Source organism: Symphodus melops (assembly GCF_947650265.1).
Source record: "Symphodus melops genome assembly, chromosome: 4".
Lineage (NCBI taxonomy): Eukaryota > Metazoa > Chordata > Actinopteri > Labriformes > Labridae > Symphodus > Symphodus melops.
This window is the reverse complement of record NC_136694.1, coordinates 9,316,082-9,332,394: the sequence shown is the minus strand read 5'-3', so window position 1 is coordinate 9,332,394 and position 16,313 is coordinate 9,316,082. Positions and strand designations below refer to the sequence as shown.

Genomic DNA, 16,313 nt, shown 5'->3' with positions numbered 1-16,313 from the left:
TCACAATAACTCCCTGTATGGCTTTGCTGCCTCAGCTTACTGCTCGCCAGTCCCTACAATGTTGCAATGCCTTCAGTAATAAACTTCAATCAATGTCAGCTGCTGTGTTGTTAACACAGCTCTACCAATGTTGGTGAAAAACTGTAATGTTTTGAAGAAAAAAAACCCAGCTACAATATAGATGTGTAGACACATTAAACAAAAAACATTTTTAACATTAAAGGAGCCGCTCCTAATCTTTGTTTCTATTGGGTTACTAACAATAAATAAAGGCCACCATTTACATTTTAGATATCTGAGCAGTGAACAGTTTCTTTTTTATGTTTGGGTCCCCAAAAAGATTATCTTTGTGTACATCATATATATTGACGTATCTGAGTAACATATCGTTTTTATTGTTTCTAGCGCTACAAAATATGACCCTCAAAAGTTAAAGTTAAAGTAAATAATAAACTAAACAAGATACAACAATAAAATATTACCCACACATTTTTAGGATTCTGTTTATGTAATCACAGCACATGATGTAAATAGGCTACATAAACTTAATTTTACTAAACATAATTTTGTATGTTGACATACATTGGATTTAGAGTTTCTAGATTAAAAATCATTATTGCTCTGTTGAGCAAACATTTAAAAGCTACATTACAAACTATCACATTTAAAGTGTATACAGTATTCTTATGGGCAGTGGTGTATATTGCAGGGTCTACGCAGGTATACAGAGTATTCTCACTTGTTTCTCTGTCTCCATAGGTTCTCACTTCTAAATTCCCTCTGATTCACATCACTGAGTCATTGATAATGTTCAGTAGCATGTATTTTCCCCCTAGGATGTTGAAGGGACGACCCTGCATGTCATCATTTCTAACAGAGGCAGCTTATCCTCTGCAGGACAAGACACTCGAACAAAAAACACCTTCTGATTATACCCAATGCTTTGGACACCACTACTTAGGGTCCTTTTTATATGGCCCTCTTCAAATAGACACGCTCGCTGCCTATTCAGTAGGAGGAGATGCTGCTGCATCCTGCCATCTGCTGGCTGACAGCAGGTTATGCAGCTTTAAGCAGGACTCTTGTCCGAAGCATGAAAGAGCGGCAGAGAGCAGTGTTGCACACTCTTTTTCACTTCATTGCTTTGGAAGGCTCTGGGGGTCAACAATGACTACTCAATATGATCCAGAATCTCATCTGCACGTGGTGAGAGCATGAGGAGGACTGACAATGTGAGAGCTGGGCGTTTATCAAGAGCAGAATATAATGTTAAAAGCTAAATGAAATATCCAGCTACTTTAGGGACTAAACTGTTTAACCCAACTTGTGGAAAGTCCCAGGCCAGCTCAAATCATATAATAGTCAGCCCACCATGCTTTTAGTGGACTGAATGTAGTTTATTAATGTGGTTGAGTCTGTTGATCTCAAGAAAGAAGCGTATGAACACAGAACAAGTTTCTTTGCATGCCAAGCTTTCCACTTTCCAACTTCTACTCCAACAATGCAGTAAGTGTCCGGCTTTGAGAGACACTGAGCAGTCACATAAAGCCACCGCTTCTGAGTCACCCAGCACCAGATCAGACGCAATGATAAGACAGAGTAGGATCCCCCTTTGAAAAAGTGAATATAATGATGTTACTGATGCCAACGACATGGCTTTATGTCATGTGATATGCAGATAATGTCCTACTGTGTTGTGAAGAATGGTCTACAGAACTGTGTGATCAGATTATGATAGGTTAACATTGGTTGTGGGAAGTTTTGAATTTCTAAAATGTGGATCAGCCTCTTGGTTTGGAGCCAGTTTCTGATTCAGAGGCGGAGGTGGATGGATTCGCAGTGATGCAGATATGATACAGACATAATTTGAACAGCTCCAGCATGACCTTGAATATTGTTTTCCTCTATTCATGAACCCCCATCCTGACTCTATTGCTCCTTGGAATAGATCTGATAACCAAAGAGAACAGAGATCTGCCTATGTGGAGGAATAAAAAGGGGATGAGATGCCATCTGAGCCTGGTTCGCTCCATGATGTTGTCTGGACCATTTGACCTGTTGTCTGCTTTTTCCAGAAACAAACAACTGCTGGAGAAAATGGTGTCTCCAGGCGTGTTCTCATGTCCAGGTTTTGAAATATGTCATCAGGACTAAATAGAACAGTTCTCTTTGTCAGAGGGACTTTGTGATATACACAGCATATTCAGATCCCCAAAACATGGGTGTAAAATGCACTTATTTTGGAGGTTGCAGTCAAAACCTAGAAAAAAAAACAACAACAATAGAATGATTAATACTAATGAACATTTATTTAATAAAATAATAAAGAAGCCAACATGTTTTTAACGATTGCCTTGGAGAAATAGGGAAAACAGACAACCTGAGGGGCTTGTCCACATCAAAGCCAAACAATAGCCTCGATCTGATTTTTTTTAATAATTTTTTTTTTGGATGGTTTCCTCTAAAGAAAATAGGAAATTTTAACATCCAACAGCCAATAGTGTGGTAGCAATTTGACAGAGTCTGACAATGAATGGATCAATGAATTTGTACTTTTTACTTTTACAGCCCTGAAATACCATTAATGACTCTCAGAACTGATATCTTTATACTAAGAACATGTGTGGTCTTTAAACTCTGTAGTGTTATTTACAATTACCCAACATGCCACAGCTATAGTGGTAGAGTTGGTTGTCGCTAGATTGAAAAGTTGATGTTTATATCCCCAGTCTTTGCAGACCACATGTCAAAGTGTGCTTGGGCCCAAGACACCAAACACTTAACTGCTTCCAATGGCATTAACATAAACCTATTATTAATATTAGCTATTCCCTCTGCCATCTGTGTGTGAATGTGATGTGAATTTGTGAAAGTGTCATGGAGGGAAAAAGTGATTTGAGTATAGAAGACTAGAAAAGGGATACATACAGTAGATGAGTCCATTCAACAATATTTCACCAACCTAGCAATGATTCTTGCGTACAAATAGCAACCTGATGAACAGCGGTGGCCAGCAATAGGTGGGGCAGAGACAGTGAAATGGGGGGAGAATTGAAAGAAAGCAAGAAACAGATAGATAAAACAGACAGTTGCAAAAATAACAACGGACAATTGGGACTAGCTATAATAGTGAAAATGAGTCAGCTATGGTGAAATAGCTATTAATGCTGTGCGCAACATCAATTTGATGCTCTGAAATGGAACTGTGTTATGTTACATCATTCCTATCAATAAATGAATAAGTTGAAAAGGCTGTACTAACTACTTTTTTTCAGCGATTATAATGTATGTATAATGTAACAATTATAATGACAAAAGGATAATTCAGAATAAGATTTGAAGCACGAGCAGATGTGCGGCAGAGGGGCAGCAACAACTTTCTTCATGATCCTTGAAGACAAGCAAAATCCTTATGGAGTTACAGTTTACGTAAAACCGATAAATGGACATTAACACACAGAGATAGGAATTATACGGGAGCTGAGTGTTCAGAGCCCATTGCTTTAAAACGGCACAGACTGTGTCGGCTTCCCATTCTGTTTTCAATGTTTCTGTAGCATATATGCTCTTTATAGGGGTTGCTCCCCAAGACTAACCTTCAACCATTGCTAGCTTCTGGTGTGTTTTGGAGGTATTTTTTGAAAGACCCCCCCCCCCCAATTGAATGTTTTCCAGGTAATGGATTACAGACTCATCACATGAATACAGAGAGGTTTTGGGTCGTATACAAGCTGACTCAACATTTCAAGCCCAACCAACTGCTACTACTAGTGAAAGCTGCAACCTTATCAAGCACTTTTTTACCAGCAGTGGGAGACTGGCAGTCTGTAGTCATTGGAATGATAGGCGTAAGTAAGTAAAGCGTTTGCTTCCAAGACCCGAATTGAAAGATGGTTCATCATGGAAGGGCCTGATCATTGAAGGCACATCCTCTTATACTGGAAACTTTTAGGCACTTCAAAGGAGAATTTCTGTTTCCAACCTAATGTTGCACTGTTATAGGTAAAATGTTATCTTTGAAATCAGGAGTTGTAAGGACATCCTGATCAATTATAGTCTATTTTATCTGGATGCTGAAAATCAAGATGATGCCATCTGGTGCAGGCTTATGGTAAATAGGATTCAATTCAGGTTAATTGTCATGCCTGAATGCCAACAAAGTACTTTCAGTACTCAGTTGTGTGATAACACTCAGTTGTGTTTAAAATAGACATAAAGAGAGTTGTTTTCTGCCCAAAGCAATTGGAAGTTAATTTAAAATGTGCCATGTTAGTGCTATAGTGCACTCTTATCCCAGAAAACCGGCTGTTGTCTATGAAACAACATAGATATTTGGATTCTGTCTTGAGAGGGCCCTATTTAGAATCCAGCTGCTATAACTCATCTGATATATCAGTTTCATTAAGGCCAAAAATGCCAAAAATCTATTTATCATCGGTTTGTATTTTTTTATGTACACAACAATACATATCCATAAATACATTGTTCATTTTAGCACTGATAAACTGGACCTAAACCCCTTAACTTTATCTTTGACCATTCTTATCCTATCTCCCTTCTGTGCTCTTATCCAATGGTATTTTTACCCTTCCTCAATCCTTCTCTGCCACTTTGCAGTTGACCTAGATAGTTGGAGGAGAATGTGAGTCTCTTGGGTGATCAGGGGTCAGCTCAGCCATCAGGGATTTAATGAGGTGTAGAAACCCTGATGGGCTTGACCGAACACACTCTTCTGACCAGACAACAGATATTTTTCCTACAGTGAGCTAGACTTACATTCATGAACTTACTTACATACCCACTCATTTGTTATGCAATCAATTAACCTCCTTCTGTAGCACAAAATTAAAAATTAAAGTAAGTTTTGTAATATATTTCTTATAAAAATTCAACTAGCACACTGTCAGTTTCTGGTTTTTCACGAGGCTGAGGCTCTGCCTCAGGTAAAGACTTTGAGAAATGATTAATGATTATGCTTTCTCTGAATATACTAATCATGGAGATTAGGGACTTGCATAATCCATATCTATTAACAACATTCTATCACAAAAATCTCCTCCGGCGTCTTTTGACTGGAGATATTTTACCTTGTATAAAGTTCCATTTCACCACACAAATACAATGAATATATTTTACAGAAATGTGCACATATGTCTCTTTAACAGGTACAACTTTATTCCAGGGATCCAGATGGCTCTGGGCAGGACATGGACAACATCAGATATCAAGCCAATCACAATGAAAGGGGGGATGGGGAGCATTCCATTCTTATAAAATATAGAGCTTTAATTTATTAGTCAGCAACAACAATGGAGAGGGGATAGTCATTTACACAAGTCATAACAATAAAATCACCTCTGTGCATTTAGTGTTTTTTCTTTTTTTTTTTTCCTCAAAGAAGATGATGCAAAAATACAAAAACAAAACACTCAAAACTACTGACACATATTTAAAAATACTAACAAATTGTACAACCTTTCTTTGCATTGTTGCCTATATTAGCTGTGGACAGCTAACTGAGGAGCAGATGCAGATTCCCCTGTATTATTTACGGATGCAATTTCCCAGAGCTTTCAAAGCAGGTTTATACAGACTAGAAACATGCTAGACAAGGTGATTTGAAAGCCTTTAAAATGTAAAGTAAAATCAATTTTTAACTTGTTTCAGATGTTTTTTTTAAATCTCGTCTTAAAAAAAAAAAAAAAAAAAAAAAACGCTGTTAAATCTAATTCCTGACATCGCTTTTGTATAGGTCGGTGAACTAGAAGTTGGGGTGTAAGGGTATACAAATTACAAATAAAAAAACTCAGCTTTATAACCTCTTAAAATTAAACTTCAGTCATCCTGCCCTTGTATTGTTTTAAATTATAATTTCCACACAATGTGCCAACAAAACACATTAGTGAGATATTTTATTCTTCATAGCTAATGTTTATGTCAATGAAAAAGTGTGTCTTGCAGTGCCACTTACAGAAGACATTTTAAGTGAAGACATATTTAAAGCACTTGTCTTAATGATTTTCTCCTGTTCTCAAAATGTCCCTCAGAGACCAAACTGTACACCCTTAGAGATGAAAAAAGACCACACAGTATCTTAACAGAATTACAGTACAAGTACAGGTTCATGCACACAATGAAAGCCAGCTTCCCAATATTTTGGTTAATGTCACAACATTGTTACAATGCTCTGATGTGTGAAGGGGGGATATTATTTATCTACATATGAAGGTCAAAGGAAGAAAGAGCAAAATATGCCTTGTGTGCTCAGAGCAAGTAACTGCTGCCAGATCTGGCACCTCTTTTTTTTTTTTTAAATCTTTAATAGAATATGTTTTTTTATTCTTTTTTTTTTTTTTTTTTTTTTTACAGAAATCAACTTGAAATAGCTGTGTGCTTGTTAGATTTGGCCTGGGCCAATGTCCCTTAAAAATAAAAGAATAATGCCCTTTATACAAAACCATGACCATTTATTGCACCTCATCCTCAGTTCGAACAATGGTTAAACTGAAAAAAAAAAAAAAGTCTTTATACGTTTCATAGAAAAAGATCTGATGCTAACCTTTCCTTTGATGTACATTTTTCAAATTTGAGTTATCTAGTCTTTCCTACACCTGAGTGTAATAGCCAGATGAATCTACAGATTCCTCAATGAAGAGTACAAATGACAATTTCCACATTTTACTGTGCACCTCACAATCAAGAGGACCTTCCAGAGAAGGAAAATGAAAGGACAGCACCACCAGTTTTCTATTAGAAGGCCCAGTTACACCAGTCAAAACACATTTAAAAAGTCATCTTACTGTGTGGGTCCCATCTTTAAATGGAACCATGTGTCTATGGTCCCCTCATAATATGCAGTCTCTGTCATGCAGCCACGTGGAGGTAACATCACAGGCAATCCTGGAGTGTCCAAAAATAAAAAACAGTCCCGGCATCAAGTCAAAGTAAAGAACAAAGAAACAACAGAGATCCCATCACCTCTCGTCAACTACTCATTTTCCTGTAATAAAGAGCTTCTCAGAGCTCGCTTCTGAAAGCTTACGTGCCTGATAAAACATTCTTAACAGTCGCAGAGGTCATTTGACTATGACAATGAGTTTTGTAATGACAGTAACAGCAACAATAAAATTAACAACATCCATTATAACAATAATATTTGCCCCACAGGTACCTATACACAAAGAGCATGTTTTTTTTCTTTAAGTACAAAGAAATCCACAGAATCAGACTATATACAACCTACAATAAATACTGTGTTTCATATATCTTACTGCTTAAGAGGAAGTGTGTGGGGATTTGTTTGTAAGCCTCTTTTTTTCTCAGTTTGCTTTTTTTGGGATAGTGGATATTTTCATGTTTCTACTCTGAATGAGTCTCTCCCAGTTTTCACAGGGTGGGGGTGTTGGTGTGCTGAGGAGGATTTTGACACAAAGCTGGGCTCCTCATGTCTCCATCTCCTCCTGTCCCTCGTCCTCTTCCTCCCCCCCATGATGCCGGCGGTTGCGGGGCTTCTTCTGCTCCTTGAGCTCCTTCAGGTCTTTGGCCTTGAGGGCGCCCATCAGTGGGTCTCCAAACTGCCAGTAGTCCTGGCAGTACTGATTGATCAGGCTCATCTCTGGCTGGCTCAGGATGGTCAGCAGGTCCTTGTACTGGCCTGAGCTGGGGGTCCATTGGGTGCTGGAGGAGTGTAGGGCAGACGGCAGTCCTACTACACCCTCCACAAGCACATTGTTGACAGCCCGACTGGACAGCACTACCAATTGCAGCTTTACCAGTGTGTGTTTGAAGTTCTTTTCCGTGGCCGTACACTGGTACATGCCAGAGTCAGAGGGCTGCAGAGAGCGCAGGAGTAAACCTTGCTCTGTCTTCAAAATCCTACCGTCAGAACGCATCTGTGGAGACAGAATGAATAGGAGTTCATTACATTCATCCATTGCATTAGAAACTAAAATAAGAAATGGAACACATCTCAAAGATGTAATTAAATGTATGCTCACAAAGTACAAAAGGTCAAGAGACAAAATAAATATATTATGTGTTTATAATAGTTTTCTTGGCCAATGTGCATGCACAGGTGGTTTCTGTTCAGCTAATCAGAAGTTTGGCCTGCTGCGAGACTGTAAAATATTGATTCATGAGATTGAAAAAATTCTATATTAACACGAAAATAAAGGTAATATAACAGATACGATACAATACGCTTTACTGTCCCCTTGGGGAAATTAGTATTATACTGAAAGTGATGTAAGGTTTAAATGTAAGGTTTATTTGAATAACTACATCATAGAAACACATTTGTCTTTGTTAAAGGTCAATATACTCCTTTTCAATCAAGTCTCAGAGGTCCCCAAAACATGTCTGTGAAGTATCTTTTTAAAGTCCACTCTGATCCTGTATTTGTTCCTGCTTATTAAGCCCTACTCAGAAGGCTGTGTCCTCGCCAATCTCTGGAAGGGCTTGAGTTGCTTGGACTTTCTGGCCTTACGCCCAATTTTAAAGGCAAGAAGGCAGACTCTGAGGGCAGAACAACCACCTCTCTGTGAGTGTCACCGACCTGGGGGAGGCCTGTTTGAGCACATTTTCTGAAATAGTGGAACAGGCAAAAGATGGAGAGGATAGACTTTTCTCATCATTGGGGGATTTGCAGAAGGGCAGGGACACATTTTATTGTTCAAAAACATGGTAAAGTGTATTTGCATGAGATATGACTTTTTAAAATCCAGTTCTTTTTACCTGAACAGTGAATCAATATTCTTTAAAGGCAATAAATTAAACTATAATAAATAGTAATAGTAGTTGTTACTATTTTATTTCCTTTTTCTAAATGAATCAACATCAGAATGAAATCAGGGGAGGCCAATATTTTAAGCTCAGAATTTGAGGCTTCAACAAAGTCTACTCTGCCTGTGGTTGAAAAGAACATCCAACAGCATAGTCTATAATAGAAAAGCTGCAACACTGTATAGCTTCACAATAAAAGTTTTACTAATTCCTCAGGGTTACAGTATAATATAGCATAATTCTGTTCACAGCTGTGCTTTATGTGTCCTTCCCTGTGACATAAGGACATTTTCAGGTCTGTTGGGATCAGGGATCAATCAGATTTTTTTTTACTGATGATTCTTTCCAAATGTTTGAGAAATACACACTGTAATGGCTCACCTCTTTCCTGCGGTCACTGTTATCTCTCTGCAGATGCCATTTGATGACAGCATGCGGAGAGCGGGCCTGACACTCTAGGAACGTACTGCTTCCCTCCACCCCATACTGCACCATCTCCAGAGTGTTCTTGTTGGCTGTTAAGCAGGGAAAGGGGGATTTCAGTGTCAACCAAAACACTTATTACCATGAACTACTCAAGACCAAAATCTCAGTTGTGACAAATCCAACTCCTCATTAAAGTATGACTTTCTCTGATTACTATAAAGCTGCCAGCCTAAACTAATAACTGTCCATTACGATGACAACTGTGAGCCGCCTAGAGCATCAATAACCGGATGAATCATTATTCTTAACCTTCTGTATAATTTACCAAATACAGCAATAAAAGCAGGAGAGGCTGAAGGAAAAGCAACTTACCATTAGAGTTAAAGCCTCTGCATTGGCGGATGGGGTTCCCGTACTTAACATCCTGTCGCCGGCTCCGTCTAAATGGGTCAGACCAGTATTGCCGAATAAGGAGAGAAAGAAAGCATAAAGCAACTGCAAGCCAATCAAAGCCATCCAACAACACAAAGCCCTTCAAGTATCACATACAAACGATTCTTAAGATCATCCTCCACCTGGTTATGTTATCATCATGAATCACAGAGATTGCAATTTATATAACTTGCTGGTTAATCTTCTATCACAAGTATATGATTCATAAGGGAATTGTTAACAACAGATAACCGAAACACCAAGATAATATGTATATTAAAAAAGATAGAATGCCATTCAAACAGCCATTCAGCCATCCAAGCAGTCATCTGTGAGTATCAGTCAACACACCCGATAAGACAGTCAGTTAGTTATGACATGAATGCAACTCATGCATTCAGTGCTGCCAGTGCTGCCAGTGCTCACCTTTTCTGCGAGGCAGAGTAACGAGAGCACGACTTGCCATCCCAGGCACAGTAAGGGTCTCTTGCCAGACAGCAGTCCGCACAGGCCTCCCCGTACACGTCACAGCGGTGAAGAGCCAGCTGTGTCAGCCCCAACGTAGACGACACATACAGCTGTTGCTGTTGAAAGTAAAGACGATGGAAAATGGTGATGCTTTGGGGCTCTTGGCAACCATTTTAAATAGAAATAGATATTAGGAATAGAGAAAACATTTTGAGTGTTTTTAGGAACAACTACACTGATCAGAGCTTGATATTTGAAGGAAATAATAATAATAGTATGTTATGAGTGCTTTTATGAACTCAAAAACACTTTAAAAGGTAAACGGATAGAATCAACATAATAAATAAGCCAACAAGTGTAGAAAACAAAGACAAATAGTTAAAAAGTGTATGTAGTGAGAAAGATTCAAATTGTAAACATTAAGATTATAACTAAATATGTAAATGATGGTGATTATTGGCATTTTCAAAAGTAAATTCCAAGGTGTTGCAATTTAAATTGTGTGTTTTATAGGGTGAATTTACAAAAAAATCAACCCAAATCAAAATCTACAAAGTAAAAAAAAAAATCCACATTGTCATAAATTTGAGACATCGGCATCGGAAAATGCAAGTTAAGTCAAACTCCAGGCAAGACTTCACACTCCCAGGTGGGTGTAATGAGATAAGTGTAAAATCTGGTTTCCACACTCTGCTGAAACAGCAGGCTCTGGATCATCTGGCATGATATTCTGCTCATCTCTCTCAGGTCACCATCATAATTTTATGATCAGCTGTTAGAAATGTGTCACTTTGGCAGGCTGCATGTAATGCAACCTCTCCGTCCGAGGGATGATGTGATAGAATGAAGAAAAATTCAAGGATTTGAATCACACTGAAAGACAGCACGAAGCCTTGAGTTCCATCGTTGTCTCCCTCATACTGGTTCAATAATTTATGAGGGGAAGCAGCATTAAGCACAGCCTCATACATGGCATAGCTTGTGACCTTTTCATATTGCAATGATTTAGCTTTTTTTTTTTTTTCTGTATTTCATCATAGAATAAAACAATTAGACGCATAGAAATACATACTCTTTTAGATGAGATCTTCATTGTTGTAACTGGGGTCGGGACCTTGAAAGAAAATCATTTTGCGTGAGTACAAAGTTTAATCAGATGGGCATGTATATACAAAGGAGTGAGCTAATTATGACAAAGATACAAGAAAAACAAAAGTTAAGAATGCAAATAAGGTAAGATGAAAAAGTAGTCAAATTAGGTGTAATAGAGAAAAAAAAAATCAGGGAAAAGCTCACCCTAAAAACCTCTACCTCCTCCAGGACCAGCTCCTCGGTCTGCAGATCATCTCTGGGCAGGACGATGACTTTCTGAACTGTTCCCTTGTCTATGAAGTACAAAACACATCTATCAGCTTCATACCTGACACCTCACACCCTGCTGCCCATGAACAGCCATGTGAATTCTCATTTTATTATCTCAGCTACCTCCCACAAGGGATAATCCTTTTATCAACAGGCTAGTACTCAGTGCCTCTTTTATAGGTTTTAGCTTTAGTTTGACCTTAGCACAATGAAATGAACCTCTGTTTCACTTAGTATTCACCCTGCCAGCCCAGTGGTATGTTTTATGTCACAGTCAACTCCCTTTTTGTCTTGCCTATTAGCCAGGATGCTACAAAGATTTCTGGCTTTCCCTGGTGAACATGTTTGACTTCAGTAAAGTGTAAGGCAGTCTTGTTAGTAAGACACCTGAGATTTATGATGTTTCCTGCATTGAGCCTTCAATTGCAATGAATGGCAGCCTCTGACAGCAGCTGAAAGGACACACATTCCTCCATAGTGGCCTCCATCACACACAAACCCATTAGTCCCCTCCCCAATATGCACAGATGAGCGATGAAGCCAGGGTATGGGCGTCATGTGCAACATGTAAGGGCTGCACGCTCTGGGTGGTTGCTGCTGTCTTACTGAGGCCTGATTAAAGGCTGACGTATGAAAACAAATAGATGATCTGTTTTGCACCAGTGGGCAGGATTAAGGTGATGGATACACTGGCTGTACCCCCACCCCACCCCACCCCACTCCGCCTCGCCTTTCTTCTTCTTACCCCCTGTGTCTTTTCTCTCTCCTGCTGTTGATCCAGCACTGCCCTCCAGGTACAAATCTCCTGTTGTTTACTTCATATGAATAGGGCAAGGTACAAACCCTTTTCATTGGTTAAACTTCCACCTAAGCACAAAAGGCAAGAATTCTTTTCTCTTAATGATAAATGATTACAGGGGAGACAAGCCCCCCACTTACATGGGATTTATTTCTATGGGGGGATTTTTTTGTTCATTACTCAATTTCCCACTGACACTGTTATTCACCATTCTGAATCTAGTGTAAAGGGTTCATGGGTTCAACCAGACCTCTTTTACACATAAGGTTCTTAGAAATAACTTCAAAAAGTTGTAAGGACTTCATAAAAAGCCAAACTTACCTCTTCTATATTCAACCACATTTAGGTTCAATAAAACACTCACCAGTTCCGAGGAAGAGTACTTCATAATTTCCATCTGCAGCCGTCACTTGGTCCACAGTGATTGTGGTGAACTCATAATCCACATTGGTCCGAACCACTAGGGGGCGCTTGTGTACTGGGTACACCGCATTGTACATGGCAGGATGATTCCTCATAAAGTTAATCACTTCATCTGGATAGTCCTTGGTAGACTTCATGTTGGGGGTGAACGTACCTCCAGGGCACTAAAAGAGAAACAGGAGAATTATGAACGGAAGAAATTGGACATAATCAAATAAATAACACATCTTTAAGAGCCTGTCTGCAGTAGTTATGCTTATGCTTGCAACTTGTTCAGATGTTTTCTATTTGAGGCTTAAGTGAGAAGGAAGCTGCTGTTACGCTAGCTTGCTATGGATTAATGTGTGGGTAAATGTGGACAGGAAACTCACAGTGCCTGGTCGGGGGTAGGGGATCTTCCCGGTGTAAGCCACCCACTGGTAATTTGGACCCTCCTTGTGGGCAAAGGGTCCATTGAATACCATGCGGATGTCAGCCATGGAGTAAACACAAACAGCTGAGCCTTTGAAGACTGAGCTATAGAGAGAAAATTGATTTTGAAAAAAAAAGGTAAGAAAATTTATGACAAAATGTAAAAAGATTTAACCAAATAACATATCCAAAAAATGCCTAGGACAGGTGTTGTGGATAAACTGTATTATTTATCGTTCACTGACCCAGAGACGGAGAAGACTCCATAAATCACAGGATTTTTTGTGTCCTGTGTTGGCTGTATGTAAACATCTCCTGTAAAAGAAAAGAGAAAATCACGTCAGTGCAAACTGAACGGGTGAAGGAACCATCACGCTCCACAGCAAAAGCACTCTACTTTACTAATATTTACACAGCTTTCAGTCAATGCTAAACGCTTAGCCAGAGAGACCTTTAGGCTACACCTCGCTGGAAGAAGTGATGCACAAACAAATGAGCTGTACTGTGATCTTTGTTAGAAACACATGGAACCCACGACTCCACTGGCTGTGGAAAATGAACTAAGTCGGACATGTTGTGATCCAGATATTAACCATTGCACTAACAAACAAGATGATGTTTAATTAGTTTAATTTTGACTCAATGGCACTACACAGCAATTTAATTTCACCCTTAGGGTGGCATGCATGTCTCATAAACATCTCATTAATGAAATACACAAAACACTTTGCTCTACAGGAAGACAAATTCACATCAGGGATTTATTTTGATTTTTTGTGAACTAATGGAAACATAACTTTTGAGGCACTCTCACTAAACCATCCACAGCAGTTTAAGCCCAGCACCAAGGAAAGATATTTAACAGCAGAGGAGGGAACTTAAACTGTCTATTTTTCTACGGCCCAGAATGAAACACTGTGATTCCTGAACAACTTGAGACGGCTCCTGAGGAGACAGACAATTTAAGATGTGTGGTGAGATTCTTTTCCCATGTATTTATCTTTCAGGGAAAGGAAATATCTCTTTTCTCCCAAAGGGAGAACTGCATCACATAGTATTAATCTAAATTTTAAGGTCTCTAAATCACAGATGGCCACATACTCATTCCCACACGACTCTGACAGTGGACACAGCCACATTTAGACTATCCTTTTGGTTGATACTTAGCAAAGGTGCAAATCGACAAATAAAAAAAAGCTAAAAATTCAATGGGTGATAAGTCGTTCTCCTGTTTGCTACCTGACCTAAATACAAGTCTCAGGAGACATGTTCACTAATAATAGGACTTCAACACAAAACAAAGAATGTGCTTCCAGCTTGACTGAAGGGTGAAATGGTTGAAAATTCATCAGCAGTCTTAAGCCTAAAGCTTATACCTGAAACAGATAGCAGGAAAATTGTCAATTTTTCTCAGTGGATGGACTAGCCTTTGAATCCACCCATACACACAAAAAACACCAAGCCATCTTCCACAGCTGCCACAGCAGTGGAACGGTCATGGGTTTGCATGAATACAGCACAATGGGCTGTCAAGGGTGTCGCACAACACATGATCCTTGTCATGACATACATCTGCTGTACTGCAGAAAAAGTCAAATACATGCAAGACGTTTGTGGATACACAGACAAGTAAAAGCTATAGCCTAACAAAGGAAGAGGTAACACATGGCTAAAACAGATTTAGCCTTCAGGGTTACCTTGGAAAAATTTGCAATAAAAGATACCTGATGGGGCTAGGACGACTTCTCCATGGGACACTAATGCTGTTTACTGTAGCTTTCACAATTGTACCTCCTTCATTTATTAGGCAATAAAATCCCAGCTGTCATACAAGATTGTTTTATAACAAAAAGAAAATTATAATAACAATTACTTGATCATCATCTGCTTTCCTTGCCTGTACATTTATCCACCTTCTCCATTTAACAATTAGTGCATCATCTTTTGTTCTGCTATTTAATGAAAAAAAAAATTGTCTTTTAAATCATTGTGGCTAAATTAGGTATATATTGTAAGGTTGAGCCAATAATTGCTCCATATTCCAACTGTAAAAACTCCCCAGGTCTCCGGCGTGCTTTGCCATAATGTCTTTCTGCATAAAGCAACCATGCCAGGAACACAGCTGGTCCAGACATTTCAACACAGTTCTTAGTAATAACTTACAGAGTTGTTTTATTAAAACTCTTAAAAAGGGGGAAAAGTTTAAGAACTTCTCACTCAAGCATGGCTAAATGATCTTTTCTAAAGTGAACTGGCTCGAAACAGTCCTCCACTGTGCAGTGTAATTCATCTACAGTGCCTGCTTACTGCAGGCTGTATGTCGCCAACAGAATTCTAAAGGAAATAATATGGTATTTTGGCAACTATATGAGTATAAGCTTCTTGCCGAGAGACTATTGACTGGATTGTTACCACTCCCATGTTTGTACAGTAAACAGAAAGGTGTTATCAGCATTAGCATAGCAGCCACTTAGCCTAGCTTTAGCCATAAATACTGGCAAAAGCATTTTATTGTAATTCCAAAGTGAGCATGCTAGCTCCTCTAAACTAGCTAACAGGTAGAAGAAGAAATAAAAAACAGGTAGCGAGGATATTTATTGGCTGGGTGTTGGACTTTCTTGAATTTGTACTAGTTGATGCCAGTAAGCTTTGTTTTCATTTTAGTTTAAAAAAAAATAAAAAAATAAAAAAATAAATCCAATTTGTTAACATCCAAAAATATATTGTATTTCCTTTGGATAAAACCAGACCAGACTCCTGGTTGTAGCTACATATTGAATTCACAGTCATAAAAGTGGTCAACAGTTCTCACAGTCTTGTCAAGAAATCAAATTTCCATAAATCTCCTAATATCCATAGTTTCCTTATTCAATGAGCAATAGTAAAAGACTTACAGTAATTGCCGTAGTGGAATTCTAAAATCTTGTTCAAATAAAACACTGCAGCGAAAGGGCTTACTAACATTCAATAAAATAAATGTAAATCCAAAAGCATGACATTTAATAATGTCCTATTTACTATCCCCTCCAGGAGTCCTTGGCAGGTTGGCTGCTCTGCAAATTGATACATGCATATCTTTCCAATGGGATTATGAACTCTCACTTGCCTGTGTTGGTCATTCTCCGACCTGTCTCAGAACACAGGTACTGTTTCTATCAGCACCTAATGCTACAACAGTCCAACTCTTTCACAGAACCAATCTGCAGGGCTT

At 38.8% G+C, this 16,313-nt stretch overlaps 1 protein-coding gene across 1 annotated transcript in view; it reads right to left on the bottom strand.

Annotated features, from left to right (window-relative positions):
* Nucleotides 1-5,703: 5,703 nt before the first annotated feature.
* The window catches only part of LOC306821876 (semaphorin-3F-like), a 55,147-nt gene continuing 44,537 nt past the window's right edge, over nt 5,704-16,313 (bottom strand). Inside the window, exons 11-19 of the mRNA XM_079340477.1 lie at nt 13,348-13,417; nt 13,063-13,207; nt 12,633-12,855; nt 11,404-11,492; nt 11,180-11,221; nt 10,066-10,223; nt 9,580-9,647; nt 9,163-9,296; nt 5,704-7,892 (exon numbers count right to left, since the gene is read on the bottom strand). Coding sequence (XP_079196603.1) covers nt 7,443-7,892; nt 9,163-9,296; nt 9,580-9,647; nt 10,066-10,223; nt 11,180-11,221; nt 11,404-11,492; nt 12,633-12,855; nt 13,063-13,207; nt 13,348-13,417 — 1,379 coding nt within the window. The 3' untranslated portion in view covers nt 5,704-7,442. The remainder of the gene's footprint in view (nt 7,893-9,162; nt 9,297-9,579; nt 9,648-10,065; nt 10,224-11,179; nt 11,222-11,403; nt 11,493-12,632; nt 12,856-13,062; nt 13,208-13,347; nt 13,418-16,313) is intronic.